At 38.4% G+C, this 27,400-nt stretch overlaps 2 protein-coding genes across 3 annotated transcripts in view; one reads left to right on the forward strand and one right to left on the reverse strand.

Moving 5' to 3' along the window:
* Nucleotides 1-2,373: 2,373 nt before the first annotated feature.
* LOC108898646 (phosphoribosyl pyrophosphate synthase-associated protein 2) lies at nt 2,374-14,586 on the forward strand. 2 transcript variants are annotated; one of them, XM_018698604.2, is made up of 12 exons: nt 2,374-2,497; nt 4,023-4,071; nt 4,608-4,768; nt 6,564-6,616; nt 9,008-9,074; nt 9,182-9,354; nt 9,621-9,736; nt 9,861-9,916; nt 10,250-10,398; nt 10,623-10,693; nt 12,777-12,923; nt 13,053-14,586. In XM_018698604.2, the coding sequence occupies exons 3-12, from the start codon at nt 4,686-4,688 to the stop codon at nt 13,209-13,211; spliced, it is 1,074 nt and encodes a 357-aa protein (XP_018554120.1). In that variant the 5' UTR covers nt 2,374-2,497; nt 4,023-4,071; nt 4,608-4,685; the 3' UTR covers nt 13,212-14,586. The 2 variants fall into 2 exon arrangements, with proteins under 2 accessions (XP_018554120.1, XP_018554119.1); XM_018698603.2 differs by lacking the exon at nt 4,023-4,071.
* Nucleotides 14,587-15,780: 1,194 nt separating this feature from the next.
* The window catches only part of LOC108898645 (neurabin-2-like), a 31,612-nt gene continuing 19,992 nt past the window's right edge, over nt 15,781-27,400 (reverse strand). The window contains 10 exon segments of the mRNA XM_018698602.2: nt 15,781-21,687; nt 22,009-22,105; nt 22,188-22,285; nt 23,115-23,246; nt 23,440-23,493; nt 23,598-23,741; nt 25,417-25,552; nt 25,960-26,064; nt 26,541-26,661; nt 27,198-27,330. Coding sequence (XP_018554118.1) covers nt 21,634-21,687; nt 22,009-22,105; nt 22,188-22,285; nt 23,115-23,246; nt 23,440-23,493; nt 23,598-23,741; nt 25,417-25,552; nt 25,960-26,064; nt 26,541-26,661; nt 27,198-27,330 — 1,074 coding nt within the window. The 3' untranslated portion in view covers nt 15,781-21,633.

A 27,400-nucleotide genomic window follows, 5' to 3' on the forward strand; every position in this document is an offset into this window, starting at 1 on the left:
GGCTGTAGGTGTGAATGTGAGTGTCTGTATATGTTGGCCCTGCGATGGACTGGTGATCCGTACAGGGTGCACTGTGCCTCTCGTCCAATGACAGATAAGCAGATAACAGGATAAGCAGTATAGATAATGGATGAATGGATGGTTTATTCTGTTTCTTGCCCAGAGTTAGATGTAAAGATCAATAGGTTACCACTCTCACTATACAGTAAATATGAATCTACCACCAGCAGCATGCTGGCTTAGCACAAAGACTGTGTGTTGTTTTAGTTCAGTGAGCTTTAAAGGTGCTGGCAGTAGGTTTTGTTACCTTTAGACATGGCCAAACTTGCCAAACTTGCCACCTCCAGTCTTAATGCTCAGTAAATATAGCTGTGTGTCTGCGGTAACTATATATTTGCCATACAAACAGAGCAGTGATATTTGTCTTTTCATTTAATTTTCAGCAAGAAGCTGAATGTGCTTATTTACTAAGATGTCAAACTATTCCTTTAAAATCCATTTTAAGGTGACATATCTGTGCACACAAAGTTTTTATATTTGTAATATGTAATGCCTTCTCAAGTTTTCGGTCTCTGGATGAACCTGCTACCCTGCATGCACCCTATAACCTTCAATTAATGCACATGTACAGTATGTTGTGGTCATAAACACTATTAGAGAAGAACAGTGAATCTGACAACATCTAACATGTCTTCTCTCTCTGTCCAACCTCCTCCAGATTTTTAACTCCACTCTCCTCTCCAGTGTGTGTGTGTGTGTGTGTGTGTGTGTGTGTGTGTGTGTGTGTGTGTGTGTGTGTGTGTGGGCAGCATGCAGTGCTTGGATGCTGCTCTCTGCCTCCTCCACATATCCAGTGAGTTATGTAAGAACACTAAAAAGTAGCCCATATGGTACTGAGAGAGTATTTATAAATCTGTCTCTGTTAATGCAAAAGAAGCTCACTTACCCTGGAGCTGTGTTAACATTAACGCCTGATATAAAAATGTTTTGCATGTTTCACATTTTATAGTTTATCTGCTCCTCCCCGCATGTCTCTGTCTTTTTTCTTTCTGTGTGTCTTTCTCCTGGTATTGTTAGACAGGAACAGTGGGTTTGAGACAGGATATATGTCCAAGGGAGGAAACTGTAGATTCATGAGCCACTTAGCCATATCAAAGAGAGTTCTGTTCTCTTTCTCTCTCTCTCTCTCTCTGTGTGTGTGTGTGTGTGTTAAGCCCAGTGATGGGGGGGGGTTCTTTACCAATACAGCACTTTCTCTAGAGAAGTGACACGTTTGTGCCCATGCATACGCCTGGAAACACATTGTTTCATCACATGCTAAGTAGTCAAACAAACAAGTCAACAAGGCAGGGACAGATTGACATAAAGCAAACACTACAATCTGCAGTGCTTAAAGGGACAAGGACAACTTTACTGTCGGAAAGCAGATAAAAGAAAAAGGAGAAAAAGAGGCAGCAGCTGGAGAAGTAGCCTACTCCTCAAATGCATATGTAATGGATGGTTGTAGCAGTTAATGGTGGTATAAGAAAAGAATATGGTTTGAATGAGATTTGTTTGTATTGCCACTTTCTACCTGAAGACCAAAAGCATCTCTTCCTGCAGAAACTCATCCTGACTGCATTTTGGGATCTGATTTAAATTAGTTAGTCGTTGTTCTCTTGTTTTTGTTTCTCTACTTAAAGGAAAAGTGTCATGTTTTACATAGCAAAACCAAGTTTATTTTAAACTTTAAAGTCGTTCCGTTTATCAAGAACTGAAGTTGGTATGTTGCGTGAAGCAAAAACAAAACAAACAACAAAAAAAAACAAAACAAAACAAAACACTGCCATCAAGTGGCTAGTCACAATACATACAACTCCCACAGGGGCTTTGGTGTTCAATTTCGTCATCAAGCCTTGTTCAGTTTGTTAAAATGATAAAGTCATTGAGATTATATGAGATTTAGTGCCCATTGTAGGTACGCAGATTATCACTGTCAGCACATCTACGAAAAGAACCACTTGTTATCAAGTAAAACAGTTACATAACATTGCTGTTCAATATTTTGGAAAAGATGTTTCACTTTTGAAACGACACGGGCTGAGTTCAAAGTCTCCAGAAACTAAGCAAATTTGCAAACCTACAACCTGTTATAGTGCATTTTGTCAGTGGTTTGAAATTAGAATTAGACTGGCTGAAACTACCCGAACTGTGATGGAGAAAACTGCAAAGTACACGTACATGAAACTTACATTTTAAAATTAGGTCTCGACCTTGAATAACACTGAAAATACTAATGAATTTCTTATTTCCGGCTTTATAAAGAACACTCGAATGCATCCTAAGTTCTCGTTTAAGCATTTTATGGCCTGTGATTGGTCGAGCTGTACGTCCATCAAAACTATACATCGCAGTCAGTCGCAGAGAGAAGAGAGCAGGACAGGTTGAAAAGAGCTGGAGGCTTGTACTATCAAATACTGTTGGTTGCAGGTTGTAACCGGACCTAACACACAAGCTGGTGAGGATTTTTAATCGTCCTGTATTTTATTTAATAATCGTTGTAATGTTTTCTACTTGCTACAAAGCCAGACTTGCTTTGTGATGCATGCAAAATCACTTCGCGCGGTCAAGAGCTTTGCCATGGCAAGATTATTTCTTGCGAGCTATCGCGTTAATACTTGTCAACGTTAGCTAATGCTATCTCATGATGTTACAGCCAAACATTTTAAATAAACTTAGGTTAATGACTCATCAGTGTAACTGATTTTATATAAAAGTAATTTCAACAACGATTCAGTTCACTGTTTAACCTCCTAACACGTTCATTCTGGAATAATATACGGCGCTGCTTAGGGCAAAATCCTGTGTTGTCCGGTTAGCTTAGCAACGCGAGGAAGCTAATGTCGTGACTGTTGGTAGTTAGGATGAACGATTTCAACCCCCTATAAAATCCACGAGTTAATCTATTAAACGTCATTGATCCCATAAAAGACATTTCCCAGTTCTAATATATGTATTAAATAATATCAATTACTTATGCAGGTATCGAAAAGCGCATTATATTTAGTGGTTGCACATGGTTGCATATGGCATCTGATTGTTGCCCAGCCTTTTGTGTTTGCTGTGTTATTGTTTCACCAACTTCTTTAAGTGTGTGTGCAAAGACTCACTAAAACCTTCTCAGCCTTTAGAACAGACAACATACATACTGTACTTGTACAGTATGTATGCTGTACAAGTACAGTATGTATGTTGTAAACATACAACACACAGACCCCGATAAAGCAGAACAAACTGTACTATAATATGCAAAGTAACCTATCAAGAAAAGGACATAGTAGAGCTAGCAGTAATAAAATAATAAGTAATCAGTGGCTTTGTAAATCAGCATGAAGTATGAGTATTCATTGCATCTTTAAAAAGAAAGATGATAAGAATGAAAAACTGGAATAGCACTGTTGAAGGAGGTAAGGTAATACAAAGACTGATTGCCCTTCATAGTTAAAGCTCATATGATTGGTATGACTTGGCATATGTTTAGGGCTGCTTCCAACCATTATATCTATTATTGATTAATCTACCAATTATTTTCTCAGCTAATTGAGAAAAAAAAAACACTGACCAACTGTTTTGTACATAAAATATAACAAAATAATGAAGAATAGTTATTACTATTTCCTAGAGCTTAAGGTGATGACTTCCGATATCTTATTTTATCCAGTCAACAGTCCAAAACACACTGATATTAAAAGGTAATTTTTAGAAAACCTTTGCATTTTCACATTTGAGAAGTTGCAATTGCAGTCAAATGTTAGGCATTTTTGCTTAAAAACTAACTATAATAATTAAGTGATTAGCAAAGTACTTGACACTTTTGGTTGATTGACTATTGAGTAATTGCTTAATCATTGCATCTCTGTATATCTTTATGGAGTAATTCACAGTAGAGAATTGATCTGATCTATTCTAAAATTCTGTTCATTTACACATTTGGTCCTACTTTTGGGCTTAGGAGTAAATGCATTGTGTGTTCCCTCTTAAAGGAAGACAGCCATCCACTTCCCTCCGGGATTTTTTCACACTGCATATCAGGTATATAAATATATTACTTTTTCTTCAAAGATGCAAAAGTTATTTGGATTTACGCCGTATAGAGAATGAGGGATTTCAGCTGCAATAGCGTGCTGTAAGATAATGCTATGATTCAGTTTATAAGGCGAACTTATTGCTGTTTGCAGAAAGCTTCTTAAATAACTCAGTCCCACACTAAGCTACGAAGATCATTTGTCCAGGTTGAAACTAAATACAATATAAATTTAAATGATATTCACTTTCACACACTCACATATATACCTACTTGACCAGTCAAAGTGGGTGGTTATAGCATTTTTATATTCCAGTTGTCTCTCATGATTGTGTACACTGAGGAAAAAGAGATCTTTAAATATTAATTATCCCTTTGTGTGAAAAACTGCTTTTATGGGAAAAAAAAAATCTGTTCAGTGGCTCACCGTTATGTCTTAAACAACCAACCAAAATGTATTTCCTGTTCCTCCTTAACTTGACATTCGAAAGTTGACTCATAGATTTTTTTAAAGGAAGTAAACGTTCCTCCCTCTCCACTGCAGGAAGGTCTCAGCGCAGCGTGGGTGCCCAGGGATCCACTGCCTGAGTGTGGGGAGAGCAGCGGTCGAGACCCCAGAGACATGAACCACACCAAGGGTGGCCTGGTTATCTTCACCGCCAACTCACACCCCTCTAGCCGCGAGCTGAGCAAGAGGATTGCAGAGTGAGTACAGGAGGCACAGCTGACATATTAAAAACACTATTCAGACAGACAGATGGACAGACAGACAAGTGGAGCACAGTAATGCCAACATAGCTGGATGTTATAGAGCGACCATTTCATATGACTCCTTTTGGAACAGATCTGCTGCCTCCTTTGTCTCAGAAAAAGAGAAGAGGCAGCTTCTGCAGTTGTTGAATGTACCAGATATTTTTTAAGAAACATGTTTATACATATGGTTCCTGAAAGATAAGTCTGGATGTGCTTTGTTTCCATCTGAACCATTGGCTCTGTGTGCACCAACATACATGTATGGTGTTCACAATATGGTCCGACCAAAGCTAGTGTGGCTCAGCTTCACAAAAGACAATAATGATACGGCAAAATGTAATCACTTTCCAATTAATTTTAAAGTCAAAGTGTTTCCTGCAGCTTGGTTACAGAATACAGTGGGTTTTTTCACCTTTGTCATACTTGTAATGCTCCAGAATTAGCTCATGCTAGTTTGTCCAACTCCAGTGAAGCAAATATAAAATGGTTATGAATATTAAACCTGTGGAGATAGAATATTTCTATTTTTAAATATGTTTATTTATGGTATTTGATTGATATTTGTTTTTTTTTCTTTTCCTACACAAATAATATGCCAAGAAAGTCAATAAAGTAAGTTTAAGAGGAAATTTGTTTAAAAGGATTTTTATTTTTATTTATTTTTTATTTTTTAGATGAAGAGTTACATTTTAATGACTTTAAATTCTGCTCTCCTCAGGCTGCTTTAAACCTTTTTTAAGTTCTGCATAACCTCAGAGAAGCACAATGAATAAGCAAGCTTTTTCAAGCCTCCTTACAGCTGTTTACCAGTGTGTTTATTGGAGATATATATATTAAAATGACAAACAATAAAAAAATAAACAGTTGTACAAAGACAGGTTTTGCTTCAAAACAATAGAGCCATTTAATCTAAAAAATACCTGAAAAAATAAATGAATAAATAGAAAATAAAGAATCAACATAAAGAAATACAAATATATTGTAAACATAAACAAAATTCTGTAACAAAATATTATAATATTACTGTGCCATGCAGCACTTACTCAGTAGACTTGCTTACATTAAAAACAGGTGAGCTTATTTACCAAGTATTAGATTGTGTACATTGAAGTAAGTGACTCAACATTAACAATTACACGAATGTCATCCAGTGTATTTTAGTTTTCAAAATGTAGAAAGACATGGAATCCTCTTGTCAAGAGTGGATATGGCCCCTTCAAATGGAGAAAAATACGCCTTCAAGCAGTAAGTGACACGACAGCTGAGCTTCTGCACAATCGTCCATTCATCTGGAAGATGTAGCCTCCTTAAAATAACAACTGTAGTTGCATGAAGAGCTGCAGCAATGTCCATGCTTCATCATGTTATGTGTAAACACAACATTCTTCAACTGCAAAACCTAGTGGACTCCACAAGGACATTAGATCCCCTGTCTGTTTATAAAACACACAGTATTGGGCCTGGCTTATCAGACACTAAATGCTATGCTCAACAAATAAATCTATATGTTCCCAGAGTATGTAGATTTTTTTTTTCAAATTGAAAAGTATGTTCTAATGTTTTGGAGAAAACAACCCAAATGTTGCTTCTAGAGCTCCTCCTTTCTGTAAAATATAGTTAGACCTCAACTGTATCACTTGTAGGAACATCAGTTTTTTTCTGTTCATGCCAATGGAGCACATTTGACTTTTAAAATCTAAGCTCAGGCTCCCCCCCAATACCCTCTTTGTCTTTCTCTCTCTCTCAGGCGGTTAGGGGTGGAGCTTGGCAAGGTGCAGGTATACCAAGAAGCTAACCGAGGTAAGATGATATCTTATGAGGAATGACCCCTTGTGCATGGGTAAATATTTACTTATTGGCATATTCTTTATTTAATCAAGAGATCAAGCATTCAGCAGCCTTCAAACACCATACAAGTCAAGTCTCTGCAGAGATGTGTGAAGAGCGTCAAAGGAAGACTAATCTAGACATGTTGGGTTAAACTAGAGCCACAGAGCCATATACAATCACATGTACAAAAATGGATATTGGTTTGTGTTGGAGTAACAGTATTGTTTATGTAGATTATAGACAATGAACCTTGGGGTTCACCTTGGTTAGTAAAAGGGAAGTTGATGTGAGACTATTAGTTCAGAGCCTGATCGTTCAAAGAAAGACATTGTCATTTGTTTGGAAAGATGAACATACCATGTTACACAGTGCTGTTTTACAGCACTTATATGATTAATCCAGCACACTCATGATTAAAAATTATGAAAAAAAGAAATTGCTGCAAGTGCACGCAAATAAATGATTGACAGTGCATACTCTGTGTGTGTCATCAACTGTCAAATGGTAAATTGTGTAAAAGTGCGTAGCTGTTACTAGAGCAAAGACTGTGTAAAACATAAGTTAAAGCAGGACGTTCATTGAACTTGTGAATGTCTGTTACATAACATGAAAAAGTTGTCTGTTGTTATGACACTGTAGCCTTGACACTGTAGCTGTAACAGTACTGGCTGCAGATTTACTATTTAATGTTTGTTCAGAGACTTTTCATTCTTCTGCAGAGTTTTGACTTATTGATGGGCATTACGCAAGTTTTGTCAAAGAACTGTGCAGAAGTCCTTGTCTGGTAAATTGATTACTTTGACTCTCTGAAAGCAAACCAGTAGTAACCCATTAACCTAAACTAGTATGTCATTAGACATCTTATGTGAACGTTTTCCATAGTATTCCATGGAAAGTATTCCATAAGCTTTTGATTTCCTGCCTGTCACTGTGGCAGGAAAATTATAATTTCTGTTATACGCTAAATCAACATATTGTAGAAGTGAAGATTTAAGCAAACGCCAGAGTTCTGTCTGCGTTATGTTGTTCAGATACTCTACTGTAGCTGTACAAACAGGCAGGTTTCCCAGTGGGGAAAAAGGCTTTATTTGTGATGAGGAGACAGAGTTCTTTGTTTTGAAATATGTTTTATTTAAGAGGTTGATGTTGTTTTCTTTTCTGACAGATCAACATTTGAAAATCTGAGGAATTTCTTTTGTTTTATAGATAAGAATATTAGCATGATTGATTGATTAGTTAATCGACAGATGATTAATTAGTATCTTAACATCTTGATAATCAAAAGATTGTTTTAGTCATTTTTTAAGCAAAAGTGCCAAATACTTGCTGGCTCCAACCTTTCAAATGTGACCTTTGACCTACACAATAATAGTAAACTGAATATATTTGGGTTTTGGATTGTTGGTCAGACAAAGCAAGGAGTCACTTCAGGTTATGGGGAATTATGTCACTATTTTCTGACATTTTGTAAAGAAAACCAAACAACTACAGTGCTCACATCCAAGAAATTACAAACTGGACATTATTTTGTCCAGCAGACTACTGACTATCTGGAAGAGTTTTCACACCATCCGTGCTTGCTGCTGTTTTATCACAAGGTGCTGTTGAAACACATTGAAAAACATAGCGCAGGTGTTCTGCATGCTGCATATCTCAAGTGAGGTTCAAATACAGGCAAGATAAATTAAAGGGGTTTTGAAAGATGCTGAAAACTTTATTGAAGGTTGTAAACAATTGTTTGTTTGTACACAAACACATTCTGTAGTTAATGGGTTACATCAGGCAAAACCACTAATAAAAAATTAAATTCTAACTATTTCATAGTATAGTATGAGAAGTTGGGAGATAAATATTCAGCACCGTGTATATTCAAAGTTAGTCAGAGTTTTAGTTACTTTCTCCCAAATTATAGTAACTCTCAAACACTCATAAAACATATTTGGATTGATGGCAGTCCTGTTGTTTCTGTGTGTGCTGAACATTTGGCTCTAGCTAGGAAGCATTTTGTTTCCTAATCTCTTTTCCGTGGGAGGCACATTTTTGGAATGCTGATATCAACAATTTCACTGTGCCTGTGCCTCTGTGTGTGTGTGTGTGTGTGTATGTGTGTGTGTATGTATGTGTGTGTGTGTGTGTGTGTGTGCGTGTGTGTGCGTGTGTGTGCATGTGTGTGCGTGTGCGCCTTTCCATGGTGTGTGAGAGAGAGCGAGAGAGAAAGCAAAAGAGAGAGAGAGGGACAAAGGGCTTAACAGGCCTTGCAGGCTTTGTTATGTGGTAGGATTGTGTGTATGTGGAACTGAGGTTTACGTGTGCATATTTTCTTGCTTTTCTCTCCTTCTCACACCCTATTTGTTTCCATAGAAACACGGGTACAGATCCAAGAGTCGGTGCGAGGCAAAGATGTCTTTGTGATCCAGACAGTGTCCAAGTAAGGAAGAACACACGCATAATTGAAAGTTTCAGCGGTTTTCCTCTGAAACATGTTTTGTTAACACTGTCTCTCCATCTTTTCTCTCCATCCCTCGGCTGTATCAGGGATGTGAACACCACCATAATGGAAATGCTGATCATGGTGTACGCATGTAGGACATCCTGTGCCAGAAGCATCACAGGAGTCCTTCCCTACTTCCCCTACAGCAAGCAGTGCAAGATGAGAAAGAGGGGCTCCATCGTCTCCAAGCTTATTGCCTCTATGATGTGCAAAGCTGGTAAGTGGGAGAGCTTTGCTTTATGCTACAGCACAGTATGAAAATTAGGGAGAGTCAGAAACAGGTGACAGTATAAGAACGCTCACTTACAGTATTTTAGTATGATGCATGTAGTATTTATTAACATTACTTAAAAAATATATGGAAAGTAAAATACAACAACAAAATTACAAGGCTAATCTGAAAGTGTGCATCCGTCATGGCTGCTAGTGAAGATGTGAGCTATCTTAACTGTAAGCATTAATGCTGTCAAACTGTTTGTGGAGGTCTCACCCACCTGATCACCATGGACCTTCATCAGAAAGAGATTCAAGGCTTCTTCAACATCCCAGTGGACAATCTGAGAGCCTCGCCCTTCCTGCTGCAGTACATACAGGAGGAGGTAGAGACACATGAACACCTGCACATCCTTTGCATGATACATTTGTTTTCTTACCTTTAACTACACAACCCTCAGGGCCCTTACTGTTGTTAATGGTGTATTTTTATCTTCCATAAACCTCCAGATCCCTGACTATAGAAATGCTGTAATTGTGGCCAAATCCCCAGCTTCTGCCAAAAGGTAGGTTCTCTGCACCTGCTGTATTTATGAATTCAACCTTCAACTGTGCTCGGCTGCAGAGCTGTAACTCATCATATTCTCAGTGTTAATTAACATGTTAATCATAAACCTGTGTTGTTCCCTCTCTCACTACTCTGTGCTTCCCTGAGGAAGCTGAGGTCCAAAATTGCAATTAATAGCTATCTGCCAGTGTCTTTGTTTGACACTACCACTGTGGGTTTTTGTTGTTTACCACTTGATGTCCTCCTTGTTCTTAACAACTGAAGGCCTCAGATAAAGGAGCATTGTAGGTTCTTATGAACAGCTGTCGTGTTTGCATTTTTCTGTGTGCAGGGCTCAGTCATTTGCAGAGCGGCTGCGTCTCGGAATAGCAGTGATCCACGGTGAAGCTCAGGACGCAGAGTCAGACCAGGTAGACGGGCGACACTCCCCACCCACCGTCAAGACCACTGGAGCTATTCACCCCAGCATGGAGATACCATGTAATGCACACACACACACACACGCACACAAACAACAAAAAAAAGCTCTGTAAACATCGAGCTATCAAACAGAATATGCGGTGTTTAGATAGATACAGAGTGATTTTTGTTCCACCACAGCAAATAATAAATGGCACAAAGAAGTCTTGCCTCTCAATAACATGAGATGATGATGATACAGCATGTCTGACCATGTGTCTCTGTCCTTTAATTTTTGTTTCCAGTGTTGATCCCAAAAGAGAAGCCTCCCATCACTGTGGTAGGAGATGTAGGAGGACGCATTGCCATCATAGTGGTGAGAGCATACAGTTTGATTGGTTTGACATTATTATGGCTTTGGTGTGTGAATACACCTCGATGTACATGTGAATTTGAAATCACAGAGAAAGAAATTGGCCAAATCAGCAGCTACAGCAGAGAGGAAGCTGCTGGTTTGGATGAATGAAGCACTGCACAACACATCATGATGCCACTATCAGTAGTTGCAGAGTCTGATTTTCCATAGAGAATAGCATGCTCTTGTCTATTTTGCAATGGTTTTAATCGGTTATGAGAAGTGACTGTTGCAATATGAGCAGCTAGAATATGAAGTGGTTGAATCAATGGATGCACATACACCCATTAGACAACATATGAAAGACCGGCAGAGATCTAATGCCTCGCTGTGTGTGCCCAGTTAAGTGTATCACATGTTTCGAAAATACAGAATGTGTGAAAATTTGAGGAGCATCGCTGTATATCCATCAAGTTTGTCTGAGGATGCTTTAGAAAAAAATGCTAAAGTGCATTTTAGGGATCACTTCACCTACCAAGTCTAAAAATAATAACCAGGTACATTCCGTGCTTTCATACAAATGTATTCTAATACATACACTGATCAGCCACAACATTAAAATCACTGACAGGTGAAGTGAATGACATTCATCTTCTCGTTACAATACAATGTTCTGCTGGGGAACCTTGGGTCCAGGGATTCATCTGGATGTTACTTTGATACTCTACCACCTAAACATTGTTTACAAACCCACCCCTCCCCCCATGCTAAAAGCACTCCCCAATGGTGGGGGCCTCCCCCAGCAGGACAGTGCTCTCACCACCCCACAAAAACTTCTTAGAAATGGTTTTAGGAACAAAACAAAGAGCCTGGTGTTGACCTGGCCTCTAAACTCCTCAGATCTTAATCTGACTGATCATCTTTATTATCTGGTCCCCTCATGCCACCTCAAACAGCTCTGACCCATTGGGGCATGGACACAGGACCTCTGGGGGTGTTCTGTGGTGTTTGGCACTTCATGAATCTGACCTGTTCCAACCCATCCCACAGATGCTGGATCAGATTGCGATCTGGGGAGTTTGGAGGCCAGACCAACACCTTGGGCTCCTTGACATTGTCCTCGAAACATTTCTGAGTGATTTCTTTTGACTTTTTTTTTTTGGGGGGGGGGTTGGCCTACAGCAATGTTTAGGTGGGTGGTATGTGTCAAAGTAACATCCAGATGAATGTCAGGACCTGAGGTTTCCCAGTAGAATATTGTATTGTAAAGAGATGATCAATGTTATTCATTTCATCTGTTAATGGTTTAGAGTAGTAACTGATCTCCTTTTTACTTAAACTATATTTATGCTCAGTTTTACTCAAGGTAATGCTAAGAGTACTGTTACTATAAGCTGAGTCAAAGTGGACGGTGTTCACTGAGTGAACAGTTATAGTAACAGTTATAGTGAACATATGTTTCTCTTTGAAATGATTTCTCAGACTAAATAATCAGCAGAATGTTTGGTGTCATGCCACTTTGACAGAGTACAGTCTAGACCTGCTCTATGAAAAGTTCCTTAAGATAAGTTTTGTTGTGATTCAGTGCTTTGTACGAGGTATGGCTATTAAATAACGAGACCGCACTTACGAGAATAAAACTATGTGGTTCACAATCACACTAAAGGTTGGATATTCACACACAACTGCTCAATACTTGACGTCTTTAGTTCACTGCTAGCTACTGATTGAAGTGCACGTGTTTTTGCTAAGGCGTCGGAAAATGATTAGCTTAAAAGTTGAGGCGAGGCGAGAAAAAGTCCGAAGAAAGAGACCACAATTGTGGGAAAAATGGTTTCATTCTTCATCAAGACAACACGCCAGCTCACACTGCGCTCTCAGTAAATCACAGTGCTTGATCACCGTCTTTTCCTTTTTCCTAAGATCAAATCTGGAACATGTTTTGAGTGTGTGTCAGAAGTTAAAACTGTTAACAACTGTCTTTTGTATTCCAGCATTAGTCTCGTTATTTAACAGCCATACCTCGTAAATAAAATCGACTTGACTTGGCAGGTCGAATCAGAAGTGTTGATCAATGTGCTTGAGACATCTGTTTGTCCTGCAGGATGACATCATCGATGATGTCGACAGTTTCGTAGCAGCAGCAGAGACGCTGAAGGAAAGAGGGGCCTACAAGATATACGTCATGGCAACACACGGTATCCTCTCTTCCGACGCCCCCAGGTTCATAGAGGAGTCTGCTATTGATGAGGTGAGTTTATACGTATTTATTTCCTTCAACAGGCAATATCCCCATGTGGTGTTTAAGTTTCTCCCCGTCCCCTTCACTTTTCACATCTCTTACCTCATATTTCTCTCTCTTGCTTTGTTTTTTACCCAGGTGGTGGTGACCAACACGATTCCGCACGAGCTCCAGAAGCTCCAGTGTCCAAAGATTAAAACGGCCGATATCAGCATGATCCTGTCGGAGGCCATCCGCCGCATCCACAACGGAGAGTCCATGTCCTACCTGTTCCGCAACATAGGAGTAGATGACTAAACAACCTCTCTCTCACACTCACACACACACACACAAAAACATACCGACATGATTCCCATTTGCCTTCTTAGACCTCTCTGGACACACAGATGAATGATGCACACAGAAATATCCAATGTCCTACATGTATAGTGAATACAAATCTAAAATGCTAATCACTTCCTTTTAGTGCAGCTTAACAGAAAATGACTGAATATCCACACACACACACACACGCACGTAGACAAGCGAACACTTCCACAAAGTAATCTTGTTTCGTAGCTATGGCTGCACACACACACACACACACACACACACACACTGATCTGTGTCCTAAATGGACGTTAATGGACTACTGCCTATCTCTCCAGTGGCTGCTCACTTATCAAACAGTACACAACTCAGTTTTTTACTCTCATCTCTGAGTACTTTCTTTAGTTACTTCTCCATCCTGTCTGCATTCTGTTTTCCTTATATGTTTCCATTGAAATTGTTGATGTTATATCTGTGCAGGTTAGAAGATTATATTTGATGGCATTGAATGTCTCTTTCTGATACTATAAGTAAAGGAGATTGTACTGCAACAGTGCCAGTGCCTTCTAGAGGACATCCAACACACACGCCTTCATCACTCCAATACACAACTGGATCTTGGCTAATGTTACTAATTCATGATGGCTCTTGTAATAAATCCAGGATTATGCAGGTTGTCAGCTCATCAGTTTGTTTAGTATCAGAGTGCATGTTTAAGTCCACGCCTCTGTCAGTTTTTATTTATGTTGTCTGTGACTGTGCTACTAATACAGTTAGTTTAGACTCCTACCAGTTGGCCATATGTCTGTGTGGTTGCCATAGCACTTAGATGCTAAATCAGGTGTCAAATCTACTAATTGCTAAAGTTGAACTGGAATTAATACAGGAAATATTTTCTCAGTCTAGTTAATTGGATGCTACAAACCAGTTATGGCAGTGCACCTGTGAAACATGTACTCATGAGTCATCCAAATAACATTGTGTGCCATCTTTTCAATGCCTCATCATTTGTTATTTGTTCATTCCACAAATAAGCACTTCTCCTCCAGCTGGAGGGGCCGTGGATTGAAGAAACTCAGATTTGAACCTCTAAAAAAAAAATGTCACTGGAGTTTTACTCTCCAGTTCAAAGTGGAAGGTTGTTCTTAATCATCTGGAAATGAGTTAATTAATCCTTGATTCTTAGATCATCTTTGAAAGACGCAGATGACGTTTGCTTAAACACGTTATACCTGAGCTTTTTTCTGACTAGCAAAACCTAACCGAAGCAGGTCTTTGTCACTTTACCAGATGTGTTCCAAAAATGTTTTGTATTTATTTTCAGCACTTAATCTGAGTAAATATGATCTATGAAAGAAAAGAACGCCTTGTTTTGTCATGTTTCTTTGCTCCATGTATATATTCTTGCAAACATGTTAACATGCTGATGTTTAGCAGGTATAATGTAATGTAATTTGTAATATACTATATATATATATATATATATATATATATATATATATATATATATATATATATAATATATATATATATAATATGTGTGTGTGTATATATATATATATATATATATTATATATATATATATGTGTGTGTGTGTGTGTGTATATATATTATATATATATATGTGTGTGTGTGTGTGTGTGTGTGTGTGTGTGTGTGTGTATATATATATATATATATATATATTTAGCATATCAGGTCCAATACTTTGGACTTGATGATAGTATGAAATTAAATGTCAGGGTGTCACCAAAGTAAGTAAAATTCACATCGTTTGATGGTACGAAATTTGAACTGAGGAGGTACTGCGGTAGAAATCACAAATGCCAACCTCATGATGGCAGTAGAAGGAAAGTCAGACTCACCAAAGCCATTAGTCTGTACAATATTTTACTGTTTGAACCAAAGTGGTGAACCAACTCAGCGGTAATGCTGTCAATAAAACTACAGCAATGGTCGGCTCTTTACAAAAAGAACGTTTGCAAATTGTACAGCAGTACTTTCTGTATTCCTCTTTCCTAGCCTATCAATTATCTCATGACCTCTTAGGTTTATATTGTGTCCACTGGAGGGGGCCAGATCCTCAGGTTAAGAACCACTGGACTAAAATACTTGACTCAATATTAAGTGGTTAATGTAGTTAAAATTAGTTCTACTTTGACTGTAACATTGGTAACAATCTAATAATGTCACATACAGTGCAAATACATCAGAACACTTTTACTTTTGATAATTTAGGTACATTTTGCCTCTAATGCGCTTGTGTTTTTATGTCAGTATGATTTGGAATGCAGGACTTTTAGTTGCAGTTGAGTAATTTCACATTAATGTATGGTACTTCAGTAAAAGATCTGAATACTTGTCTTACCTTTGCATGTAGCTGTCCTTAAGCAGAGTGCATCCTGAATACAGACAGCAGGCTGGGTTCACTGTACTACACCTCCTCCTCCTCCTCCACTTCACTCTAAGTATAGGAACAGTTGGGTAGTAAGAATGCAAGTACATAAACATTTTCAACATGCACACACACACACACACACACTATACTTAAATCAAGTTTCCTGTCTTGTTTCTTGTTCAACATATGTTTATTTATTAATGCTGACAGACAGGTATTGGTTCAGACAAACATGGTGGCATCAACTGAAGAACAGAACCAGGCAGAGAAGGAAATCTGTGTCAGACCTGAGATACACTCAAAGGTCAGCTTATACACTGTCAGATTGTCCTGCTCACAGTGTTTGGCACCGCTCAGTCCATGGTCATTCATTTAGCACACCACCTGACACCTTATTCTGATTTCATCAGTGTATTTGAGGAAGTCAAGCCAAGGGTTAATATAAAAAGAAAGGAATGAAATTCTTCTAAGATGCCATGGGATTTGGGTATCTGAGCATAATAAAACAATGCAACAATTACCAGCAAAAAAAATAACAAAAAAATACCACATTTTCTGTAGTGATTATATTTGCATTTTTAAAGTATTCTCCAGTTTTTTTTTCCAGATTCTTAAATGTTGCTGTGTAACACATCACATGAGCACAAGTCTACACTTGATCTACAGTATGTCACAGGCATCTGTTCAACTAATTCTATTGGCTCTGGCTGAGCTTAAAGAATGGTTACCAGTGGTTCCAGAACAGAATAAGCTAGCTGTCCAGTTAGGTTTCCACCCTGAGCATCAAAAATGGTCATCACATCATCAATCCTGACCAGGAGGTTCCTCAACACTAGGGCAATAGGGAAGCCAAGATGATAGGGTGCTGGTGGTGGAATACACGTTTGTATGCTTGGACAGTCTACTCTCATCAATCATTATCCTTAACCCTTAAGCAAGGCACTAAACCCTATCACCTGCTCCAAAAGAGCTGCTCAGAGGCCATCAGTGGGAAAATGGTTTTGAAAGACAGCTCCCAAAATGCAAAGCAGGGGAAAGAGCTAAGTTAAATAAATAATTAAAATGTGAGAAGTGATGACAAAACACTGGGGAAGTGTCCTGGAGAAAGGCATCAATCTGTCTACAGTCTGTAACAGTAGTTAAATGCTGTAGTGCTACAATCCATCAAGTCTTCAAACATGGCAGTCTGTCTGTAAACACTGGCAAGCACTCTTTAAACACTGGTTAACCTTGTTTTGTTTTGTTTAACGTGTGTATGAGCGATGGGCAGACATGGTGGGTAACAACTGTGAGAGTCAGCTACAGCTAGCACACATCTGAAGGCTTTGTAAAGGCAAAAGCAGCATGTTAACTAACAAGAAAAAGTCATCATAACAAGGCAAAGTGATCACCAACGGTGTTTACATATTAAACCCAAAGTGACCAGGACTTGATTTGGTGATGAAACAGCAATTGTACAGCTCACATTGGTTTGACATAGAGATAAAACTGTAATAAAAATAAGAAAAATACTCAAGTGAGTTGCTTATGGCTGATTTTCATTCCTTTAAAAATGCTCTCTCTCTTGAAGACAATTGTTCCCATCCAACAGGACTACAATGTAAACATACTGCAAGTCTTGAACAAATACTTGGTGTTTTTTTTAAAGGAGAAAAAATGTTGTTCTGTCAGATTCAATCTTGCATGAAAACATGAACCTTATACTGTGAGGCTGGAGTTGCTCCCCCTTGTCCACTTCAGACATAATAACATCAAGGGCAGGCAAGAAGAACGCAGCACAAATGAATAAAATTACATTATTTGGTTGAATTTCTCACATTCCTGTTTGTGTACTGCTCAACTCAAGAACTGTGGGAAGTTATTCTGTCACAAACTTACACTCATAAATCACTGACCATCTCTGTGGATACACATATAATAAAAAATATTTCCTGTAAGTCAGAGGTATCGATTCAGATGCTTCAGCTCAAACACTTTAGGGGGACTTGCTATGAGAGTGGGGCTCAAGTATACTGCCAGGCAGATTGGTCAGTGCAAAACAAATTTGGAGAGCAAAAATCTAAACATATTAAGCAAGGGACAAACAATGATTGTACCTTACAATTAAGCTTGGAAATGTAACATCTTTTCATTTCATTTAACAAGCAGAACTGCTTTATTTATATGTTTCTAATTTCTGAAAGTTATTTTGTGTTGCAAGATATTAAAACAAACAAAATATTTTATCTTTTTTATATTTTACAGAGTTTACAGCCATGCTAACTGCTCTGTCCTGTACTACAGCAGTGCTTGGAGCTACAAGCTAATGTTAGCATGCGATTATGCTAACAATGACGATGCTAACATGCTGATGGTTAGCAGGTTTAATGTTTACCATGTTCGTCATTACCATGCTAACATTAACCAAATAACAGAGATTTACTGGAATGCTTATAAACTCAGAACTGGACAAATTAATATAAAGTCAAGGGATCACCAAAGTTATTAAGCTTCATCCTCTGGGCACCATGAATTTTCGTATGAAATTTCATGGCGATCCAGCCAATAGTTGAGATATTTCTGTTTGGACCAAGATGATAGACCAACTAGTTGACTGATAGCCTGTCAATGCCATCTACAGAGCCACACCACTAGCATGGCTAAAAAAACATACCATGCCCTGCATTTTGTTTTTGTGAAATTTGATCAAAAAAGTGCACTCCACGCAAACCTGAACCACAGAGTGTGAGGAGTTGATTTTCACTGATTTTCATTCGCTTCTCTGTGTCATACAACAGGGGGGAAAAAATTATTGTATTCATTATTGATTAGAACTTAAGTAGCCTAATTTCTTTTTCTAATTCTGCATTTTCAATGAATGTAACCTACTAAAAGCTTGCCAGCAAGCTGTATTGTCTCAACACATACATGAACTTGGAATAATCACCATGGTGAATGACAATACTAGAGCAGCAAAATACACAACTGGCCAGTTAAAAACGTGTAACTCTTGTATAGAACACTGTCTTGCTGAGCACCATTTTGCCATCCACATGCAAATATGAACCTCATATTTGGAACATCAAACAAACTATCATCAACCACTGGATAACAGTCAAATCAGAAAATAGTTAAATATATAACTATATAAACCTACAGAGTGGACTGTAACCACAGAGTCAAAGTCCAGTCCAGTCAATTTGTCCATTCTCTTTATAGGGAATGTATAAACCGTGATTAATTACCATTTCCACTGGCACAATTCTGCATTAACCAAGTGACAATCTAACTGATTCAAATTTTATGCACATTTTTTAAAACAAAAAAACAAAAAAAATGCTGTGTACTTTAAAACTGCTAGCAACTTATCCAAGTTACCTGATCAAAGAAAAATCTTTGTTTAAGGAAGAAAAATGTGTGGATGAATTTGATGCATCTACAGTGTTCCCTGGGTACCTGAAAATGATTTGACCTTTAATGACCACAGAAACACATTTGTATTCAACCTATATTTGGACTATGTCAGGCATATATGTATCACTAACTTTAAATTCATTTTCTAAAGTCATAATACTGGCACTGGGACCTTCTACTCTTCTCCTAACATAAGATGTACAGAGTGTGTTTACATGCATACCGTTTTCTGAATAACACTGTAGCTGATATCCATGTGAAAGGTGTAATTAGAAAAACATGTCTTGGAGGCAAAACTATCCTGGTATGTTAGCATAAAAGGCTTCACTAGCTAATCTAGGTTAGCTAACAAGCTAGCTATGAAAACAAAGAAAGGCCATAATAATTTGAATTTTGTAAGCAAGTGAAAAGCTAGTTTTGATATTTGACTACTTTTTTTTTTTTTTACTTTGAAATCCATCTGTCTGACTATATGTGGTACTTTCAAGTTGTAAAATTGCAACAAAAAAAAAACTGACGTTTTTTCAAGGCTCAGAAATTCTAAATTTAAGGATCCAATATTTGCAAAACTCTGCTCTTTCAAATCTGTCATATTTAGATCTAAAAATTCAAGCCAGGTCAAAAAATCAAGTAGTTTTGAAATATAGCAGTTACATTAAGACACAAAAAGCTACTGCCTAAAGGAATAAATTCAGACAGACTGCTCTAAAACATATTTCAATTCTATAAATTCAGCAACATTTAAATACATTAAATAGTGGCAGTGGCTGCTAAATGTCAAAGTTACATGTTTTGTTGCTTATATAATCAAATTATTATGGCCTTTTTTGCTTCCATAGCCAGGTACTAATACATACACTAAGTATTAAATTGAGGTTTAAATTTCACAGTTAAGTATACAACTGAGTTGCTTAATAAAATGTAATTACTATAGCTGTTCTTTGGTCATGGTTAGTTGGTATTTGTTGATATTAGTGGATAAATAACAATAATAAGTAACTTTCTAATATCATTATCTGGCTCAAAAATCCATTATTGACTGGGGATTTTGGGCTCTTTGGCTCCATCCACTAAAGTTTAACTCAATCAATAAGATTTTCTCTAGCGTTCAAGTTCAGCCTCCAAGAAATGTTTGAACAATTGACACCACAAGAGTTCACTTTAAATTAATCTTCTTGGTTTACCCTGTAGCCTGAGCTTGGGAAACTATGCAGTGAGTGCATAATGGAAGCTCTACACAAAATAGCCTCAGAATACTAGTATTAATATTCAAGCTAGCATACTATTTTTTGTGATCCTGGATATGAGCGAACTTCTGAAAACAGAAAGCAATGTCTCCCTGCACCAACTCAAGAATATAGTATATGACTATCCTGAATAACAGGATGTTGGAGTGCATGTAAACCCACAGATACTGTAGTAAACACCAACAAATATACACCATTAGAAGCTCTATAAGCACATAATAGACTATTCACACCCTGTCTGCCATTGATAGAGAAGAGATGAAACAGGCTGAATCTGAACTACTGAACCATTCCACCTTCCATAGCAAGTTGTCATTCACTCACTACACTGCCTTACTCACCGTGATCAGACCCACTTAATTGCTTAAGCCATTTAAACACTTTTAAATACACGTATAGAATATATACAAACAGTATGCCACCACAATTCAGACCTGAAATGCACACTTCTGCCTGTTTCTTTCCATCACTTGCAGAAAATTCAACTGGAAAAGAGAAAACAACAGCTGGGGCAGGCCTTCTGTTTTTTCCCACTTTTTGTCACTGATCAGAAATTTGTCAGCCATTTTGCTTCATAGTTTTCATAGGGTGGTGGCTATTTCCTTTTCAAAGTTAGTTTCTGTCATGGTTTGTCATTACTACCACGGTTCCACTTCAGAATTTGAGTTAAGTCTTTAAAAATGAGGTGGCTACTTCTCCTTCTTGTTTTTGATTTGAACGATCAATGCCACGTAACAGAAAACATAAGAATCCAGTCCAGTTCCGAAAAAATAAAAGAGATGGTTCTGCAACCACCAAGTTCAAACGTAGCACAATGACAATCAAATAATCTTTGTCCTTTGTTCTTCTGTTCTGTTTTATTCTGCATTTATGCCCTCTGTCACTCTATAAAGCACTTTGTGACGAGCCTGTTTATTAAAAGCGCTTTTTTAAAATAAATCTGAATCAGTGATAGAATCCTGGTAAGATACTGTTAATGAGGAGAGGAGAAGTGAAAACAGATCACCCATAAATAAAGTACAAGTTGTTGAATGTGGTTTCCGTGTTGATTGCCAAGCCGGTTGCCAGGAAGACACACAAGGAGGATTCTGGGTATTACAGAGGGTGCATTCTGGGATTGATTATTGACTGATGGAGTTCTAAGCTGTTGGCAGATGTCAGATGAGAGGTTGCATCTTTCCTCTTTGTATGTCGCCCTCCTCGTCCTCTCTTTTACAATTGCCTTCCTTGGTATGTCCCCCCCCACCCCCCACCCCCCCGTTCCCTGTCTGTGCAGTAAATGGTTGATTGGAATAAAATACAGCCCCGGTCAGAATGAAGGCAGAGCTCCTCCTCTTCCAGTCACAGAAAGGAGGTAGGAAGTAGCAGCAGTCTAGGAGGGTTTCGGGGTCTTTAGGGCATCCACTTTGGTCTCCAAGTCTGTAATCTGTGGAAACAACAACAAAGTGGATGATAACTAAATGTTTTGAAATCATACCTAACCTAAGAAAGGTGAACCTGTTTCACAGTCAAGGGCTCTATTTTTGTCTCTCATGGAGCTCAGTGAACTGGGGGGCGTGTCATCGCACTTTTGGTAATTTTGTGGCCAGGCTTACCTGGTTCACCTGTGGTTTCAAGCTGTGTATGTTCCATTGCCACAGGGAAAAAACTGACTCAATTGACAAGACTGGGGCTTTTTACTTGATATGCAAATATAAACTGATCAAAACAGAAAAACAAGGCAAATTTAGTGATGTGTTTTTTTTACCTTTTCCTGCAGGTTGTCCGTTTCTTCTTTGTGTGTTGCCTCACTTTCTTCGTGTGCTCGACGCTGAGCTGTCTCCTTCTTCAGGTACTCTATCTCCCTACAGTATACACACACATACAAATTAAAGTTTTGGTATCATCTACTCCTCTCAAACCTTTATTTGGTCCCTCCTTCCTTACTTCTGCTGGTACTCTTTGATCAGTCTCTTGGCTTTGCTGTATTTCCTTTCAAGGGTTTGGTACTGAGCCTGGGTCTCCTTCAGGTGTTCATCCACTGCCTGGAAACACACACACACATACACACACACACACACACACACACACACACACACACACACACTGTCAGTAAATAAAAACAACTAGTTTCTGAGAGACTTTAAACTCATTAGTAGGGTATTGGCGCTGATCTCCTGACTGTGGTTTCAATTCACAAAGTCCAGAAGCATTTCATTTTGATTCTTGATGATTCGGTTATGTGAGATAAAAAAATACCAATGTTGCATAATGTGCTTCTCATTTATCCTGGGAACTTAAGTTTCTTCTGCATTCAACAAGTGAACCACATTGTTGTTCCCACACTGTATGCACATTATAGGCTAAATTATAAACATGTTTCAGCCTTTTCTTGGTAAAAGCAAAATGACTTAAGGGTCAACTCACCCTTAACTCAGAACTTCTCCCAGTTCACGTCATAGATTTTCATGAAAAATTAATGGATAAATTCATGGGGCCTTGCAAAATCCTATAATATACTTTTTTGGTTATGAACTTTTTGAAGTTTGGCCCTTGGAGCCAATTGCTTATTTTTCACTGGACTAGGTTGAAATTTGTACTGAACTTCCAAGAAACCCTACGAGGTATTAATATAGTTCTATCTAAAAGTTATTTTGTCTTGCATGAAAAATGCCATAGATCTAGCTAAATAAAGCTTTAGAGTTGAAAAACCCATGGGTAGTTTCCCAAGAAGGATTATTCTAATATCCTTTTATTTATAATAACTTATTCCTTCATCATTTACTTTACATTCACTTTTCACTGGCTATAATCATAATAACAAAACAAACCTTCATCCACTGATGAGGTGCCTCCTTGTTTTCAGTATATTACCTTACATAGGGACTGTGCCTCCATCCAGTAGCCCTCCAGTTTCTCCATCCTCTCCTTACTGTCCCGGATGTTTTGCTCCAACTGAGCGCGCTCCATCCGCCAACGCAACTTATCCTGCTCTGCATGAGCCAGCTAGAGGTAAAGGGGTCAGTGTTGGAGGGAGGGGGTGGTATGTGGGAGGTAGAGCCAATGTTAAGTCATCGTTCCGCCAGCAAAAGAACTGATGTAATGCTAGCGTACATGATCCTCTGCAATACAGTATAACATGGATATTTTTGGTGTATTTCATTTCTGCATGTCAAGATTGAACATTAAGTGGTCTTACCTTTCTCTTCAGCAGCTGGATCTCCGCCTGGGTTACTGCATGTTTAATCTGAAGCTATAGACAGAGAGTATAAAACGAAAGATGATAAACTATGAGTTAAATGAATTTTAAAAAGAATTACTAAGGATCAGGATCCAAATGATCAAAATCACATAAACCTCTTTGAATTTGTGGGCCAGCTTCTCGGGGTCTAGCTCCACAGGAGATAACATGTCCTGGTTCTCTGCCAGGTCGAAAACCTCAATGGAGTTTGGAAACACCGGACTCATCTCCTCCTCCTCGTCTGTTGCGTATTCACCTGTCTACAGGTAGACACCGGGATAGATAAAAAATTAAATACTACACTTGTGAAACATTGCTTTAAATGTTTAATAATTGGGTTTAGTAATTTTTGTATAGCGTATTCACCTTCTTGTCAAGAGACAGATGAAAAAATCTGATACCACTGTCCTGTGTGTAAGGTAAATATGAGGTAACAGCCAGCAGCCAGTTAGTTTGTGTTACTGACTGGAAACAGGAAGAAACAGTGTGGTGCTGAGAAAGCAGATTACTGTACTTCCCAAAATGTCAAACTAATTCTTTAAAATGTAACTTGTGGATAACAGTGATATCAAACTCCTGGTTCCAACCCTTTTTCTCCTCATAAGTTGCTGTATAATTTCATTTGTGACATATAAAATGGCATAAATGGCGGCTGGCCTGAAGCAGACTACATCGGTATGAAATTACAAATTAACTGAAAGCAGAAAGCTCCTGTTGGCTGTCTGACAATTTGGACGTAACCCTCTGAAATGTAACAATCTTCCACTCAAAGGATCAACACAATCAATAACAGTCTGTTTACAATTTGTCTTCCTCTTCTCCTTTAGATTTCAAAGTAAATTAGCTTTACATTAACTCGTGTGCACCATGTCTTTCCAGCTTGACAGCAACTTTACTGCCAACAAAGGTGCATTAACTTAAATGTAGTATTGCACTTAATATATCACTCTTTCTACTCTTATACAATGACAAGCTAGCTCTCTGGCTGCATCTATTATTAGGCTACATCAAACCTGAGTGCAAACTGCTGTCTACATCAATATCCTCTGCTGAATACAGCCAGCTGTCTGTTTGCCTCCTCTGGCCTGCCACACAGAAACATCACCGGCCACACCAGCGCACTCTACTGCACTAATGTTGACAATTCCTTTTGAATCTCTTTCACACAAGTCCCCAGACATTGTAGAAAAGCAATACTAAATTGCTGGAGCATCTCCTCATCACATACAACATGGACCATCAGATTAATTCACTTTAAATTATTTAGCAATTTATGATTCAGTCACATTCTTGAAGTTGATTTTTAAGCAGTTCTTTTCTCTATCATGAATTTTTCTGACTCTTTAGGTTGTCTTGGAAACATCCAGGAAGCTAGTGGTGCAAATCTCTGTTTAGATGAATGATGAGCTGGGCTGCAGCCAGGATTTGAGAAATACCAAACTCCCCTCAGTCTTAAGAAATTCAACTCAACTTCAATTGTAATTACAGCGAGAATTAACATTCAGTTATTGAAAATGGAGTGTACCACTGGAAAAAGTGGATACATTTTCAATAGTTAATTCTAATTTCTTTATAAGGGTTATGAAACATTACAGCAATTTAGGTGGTTATTGTTGTAGCACCTAAATGTGTATTACCATCTCTGACCACAAGATGGAGAAAGTGGACTGAGTTTGAAAATACAGGCCACGTGGTGGCATACAGACGACATTTTGTCATACACACACACACACACACACACACACATAAACAACACAATGCTAATCTGTTCATCTCACTCTTGTCTTTCTCTCTGTCCATTTTTTTAAGTTTCCTGCAGCTAATGAAGGCTCTGTGTGGCTTCATAAACACACATCTGAGTACCTGGATTCTTGTTTTATTTAGTCTTCTGTATGTTTGTGTGAACACTGTATGTATGTTACACTTAGCATGTACCTCTTCATCATCGTCCATGTACTGTTTGTATCTCTGCTCCATCATCTCTCTCTGCCATCTTTCCTGTTCCAGAGTCTGCTGGATCAGCTGAGCCACCTCACTCTGCTCTCCTGGCTTCTCCCGGCCAATCACAAACCTACAAAACATTCAACACGCAGCAGTGATTAACATTCAAAATCCATCATTTAAGTTAAAGAACACACAGTTATTTATATGAGAAGTTCAAATGCAGAGCAAATATAAACCTTTCACAAATTACACACATTCAAAATGGATCACAAATCAAACACAAACCATCAAACTGCAAACCTGAAAACAAAAAATGCACACATCACAAACCTGAAAATTCCAGCACATCCCAAACAAAAACCTGGAAAATAGGCAATTTATATCACAAATCAACCAAAAAAGCATAACCCCCCCAAATAAGTAAATACAGTTTTCTTTCCTTTTTTTTTTGTAAATTGAGCAAATCAAAAATATGCTCAGATGAAGTGTGTGTATGAAGGATAGAGAACGAGTGTGTGTGTAAGTGTGACAGACCTGACAGTGCCAGTGGTGTTGCGGAGGACAGAGGCAGCAAAGCTCTGAGTGACGCCGACCAGGCTGGTCCCATCGACCTCCACTATCAGATCATTCACCTGGATCCTTCACACACAGACACAAGGAGAATGTATAGGTGTTTGACAAATGCAGTGGTAAAACATTACATTACATACATGGTTATTTTATATTATATCTACTTGGAGACAAATATAGCTATATATCAGACTATTCACTTTGATGGAGAATTTTAAAGGAATAATTCAACAATATAAATAATTTTGTGAAGTATGCACATTTGCTCATTGAGACAACATGACCTTGAGGAGTTATGAACATACAATGCTCTCAGTTATTATTTTGTTATAGTGAATTTTTGCACTTTTTCCAGACACAAAATCAGCCACTATCAAATTAGAATGTATGTCAATATGTGTAGTGTTAGCTTGTTTCCACTGTCCCTAAGTGGAAATAGGAAAATTCTGTGATAGCTGAGGCTGTTAGGGATCACTGTGAATAAGAGAAAACAATATAACCTATAGAGGTAGACAGGCATAAAGGACACATATAGATGATGGTACCTGCCGTCTCTTTGTGCAGCTCCACCCTCAGTGACTGTCTTAACGAAGATCCCCAGTTTCTCCAGACCCATATCAGCTCCTGCACCCATACCTATGATACTAATACCCAGACCATCACTGTCTGAGACACAAATGCACACACACACACACACACACACACACAGATAGAGACATAATATAAATATTGAAAATCAAAGTGTATCTTGAATTGTACCTTTATTGATATATTATATCAGGCATTCAGTACACATCCAACCATATTTAACCTCGCAGCACATATGCTGTGACAGTCAAACCAGTGAATATAGTTATCCATATTCAGTGCCTTTAAACATTAGTCACTCTCACAGCTATTACACTGTGCTGAGAGCAGCCGTCACGGATGGTTGCTGGTTCAAATCCACTACCTCCAGAATTACTAGCTGCTAATTAGGCTAATCCGCACTAAATTTAATCCCATAAGGGGATAATGGAGTTGTAAGCAGGCAGACAGTGTATGTCCGCTAACAGCACCCTGTCAGTTATTGTGTGCATGGTGTGTGTGTGTGTGTGTGTGTGTGTGTGTGTGTGTGTGTGTTAAATAAGAGGCTTGACTGAGTGACTCTCAATGACTGCAAAGATGTGTGTGTGTGTGTGTGTGTGTGTGTGTGTGAATACCTTTCTCCAGCTCAACAGGAAACAGGTCCAGCTTCTCCACTCTCTTCTCCAGCTCGTACTCAGCTGAGGCTGCCATTGGGTCGACATCATCGTTGCGTCGATCATAGTCTTCATTAGAGTAGGTGGTGAAGACCTACACACGGAGCAAAGGTCAAAGGTCAGATAGCCCCCATCTCTTGCTACATTTGCCATAGCTCTTAATG

This window comes from Lates calcarifer, linkage group LG11 (genome assembly GCF_001640805.2).
Source record: "Lates calcarifer isolate ASB-BC8 linkage group LG11, TLL_Latcal_v3, whole genome shotgun sequence".
Lineage (NCBI taxonomy): Eukaryota > Metazoa > Chordata > Actinopteri > Centropomidae > Lates > Lates calcarifer.

Bases quoted from the DNA above. Each gene is read 5' to 3' on its own strand.
- LOC108898646 (XM_018698604.2), top strand. From the start codon at position 4,686: ATGAACCACACCAAGGGTGGCCTGGTTATCTTCACCGCCAACTCACAC. The intron at 4,769-6,563 runs GTGAGTACAGGA...TCTCTCTCTCAG, and splicing joins CTGAGCAAGAGGATTGCAGA to GCGGTTAGGGGTGGAGCTTG. The intron at 6,617-9,007 runs GTAAGATGATAT...TTGTTTCCATAG, and splicing joins ATACCAAGAAGCTAACCGAG to AAACACGGGTACAGATCCAA.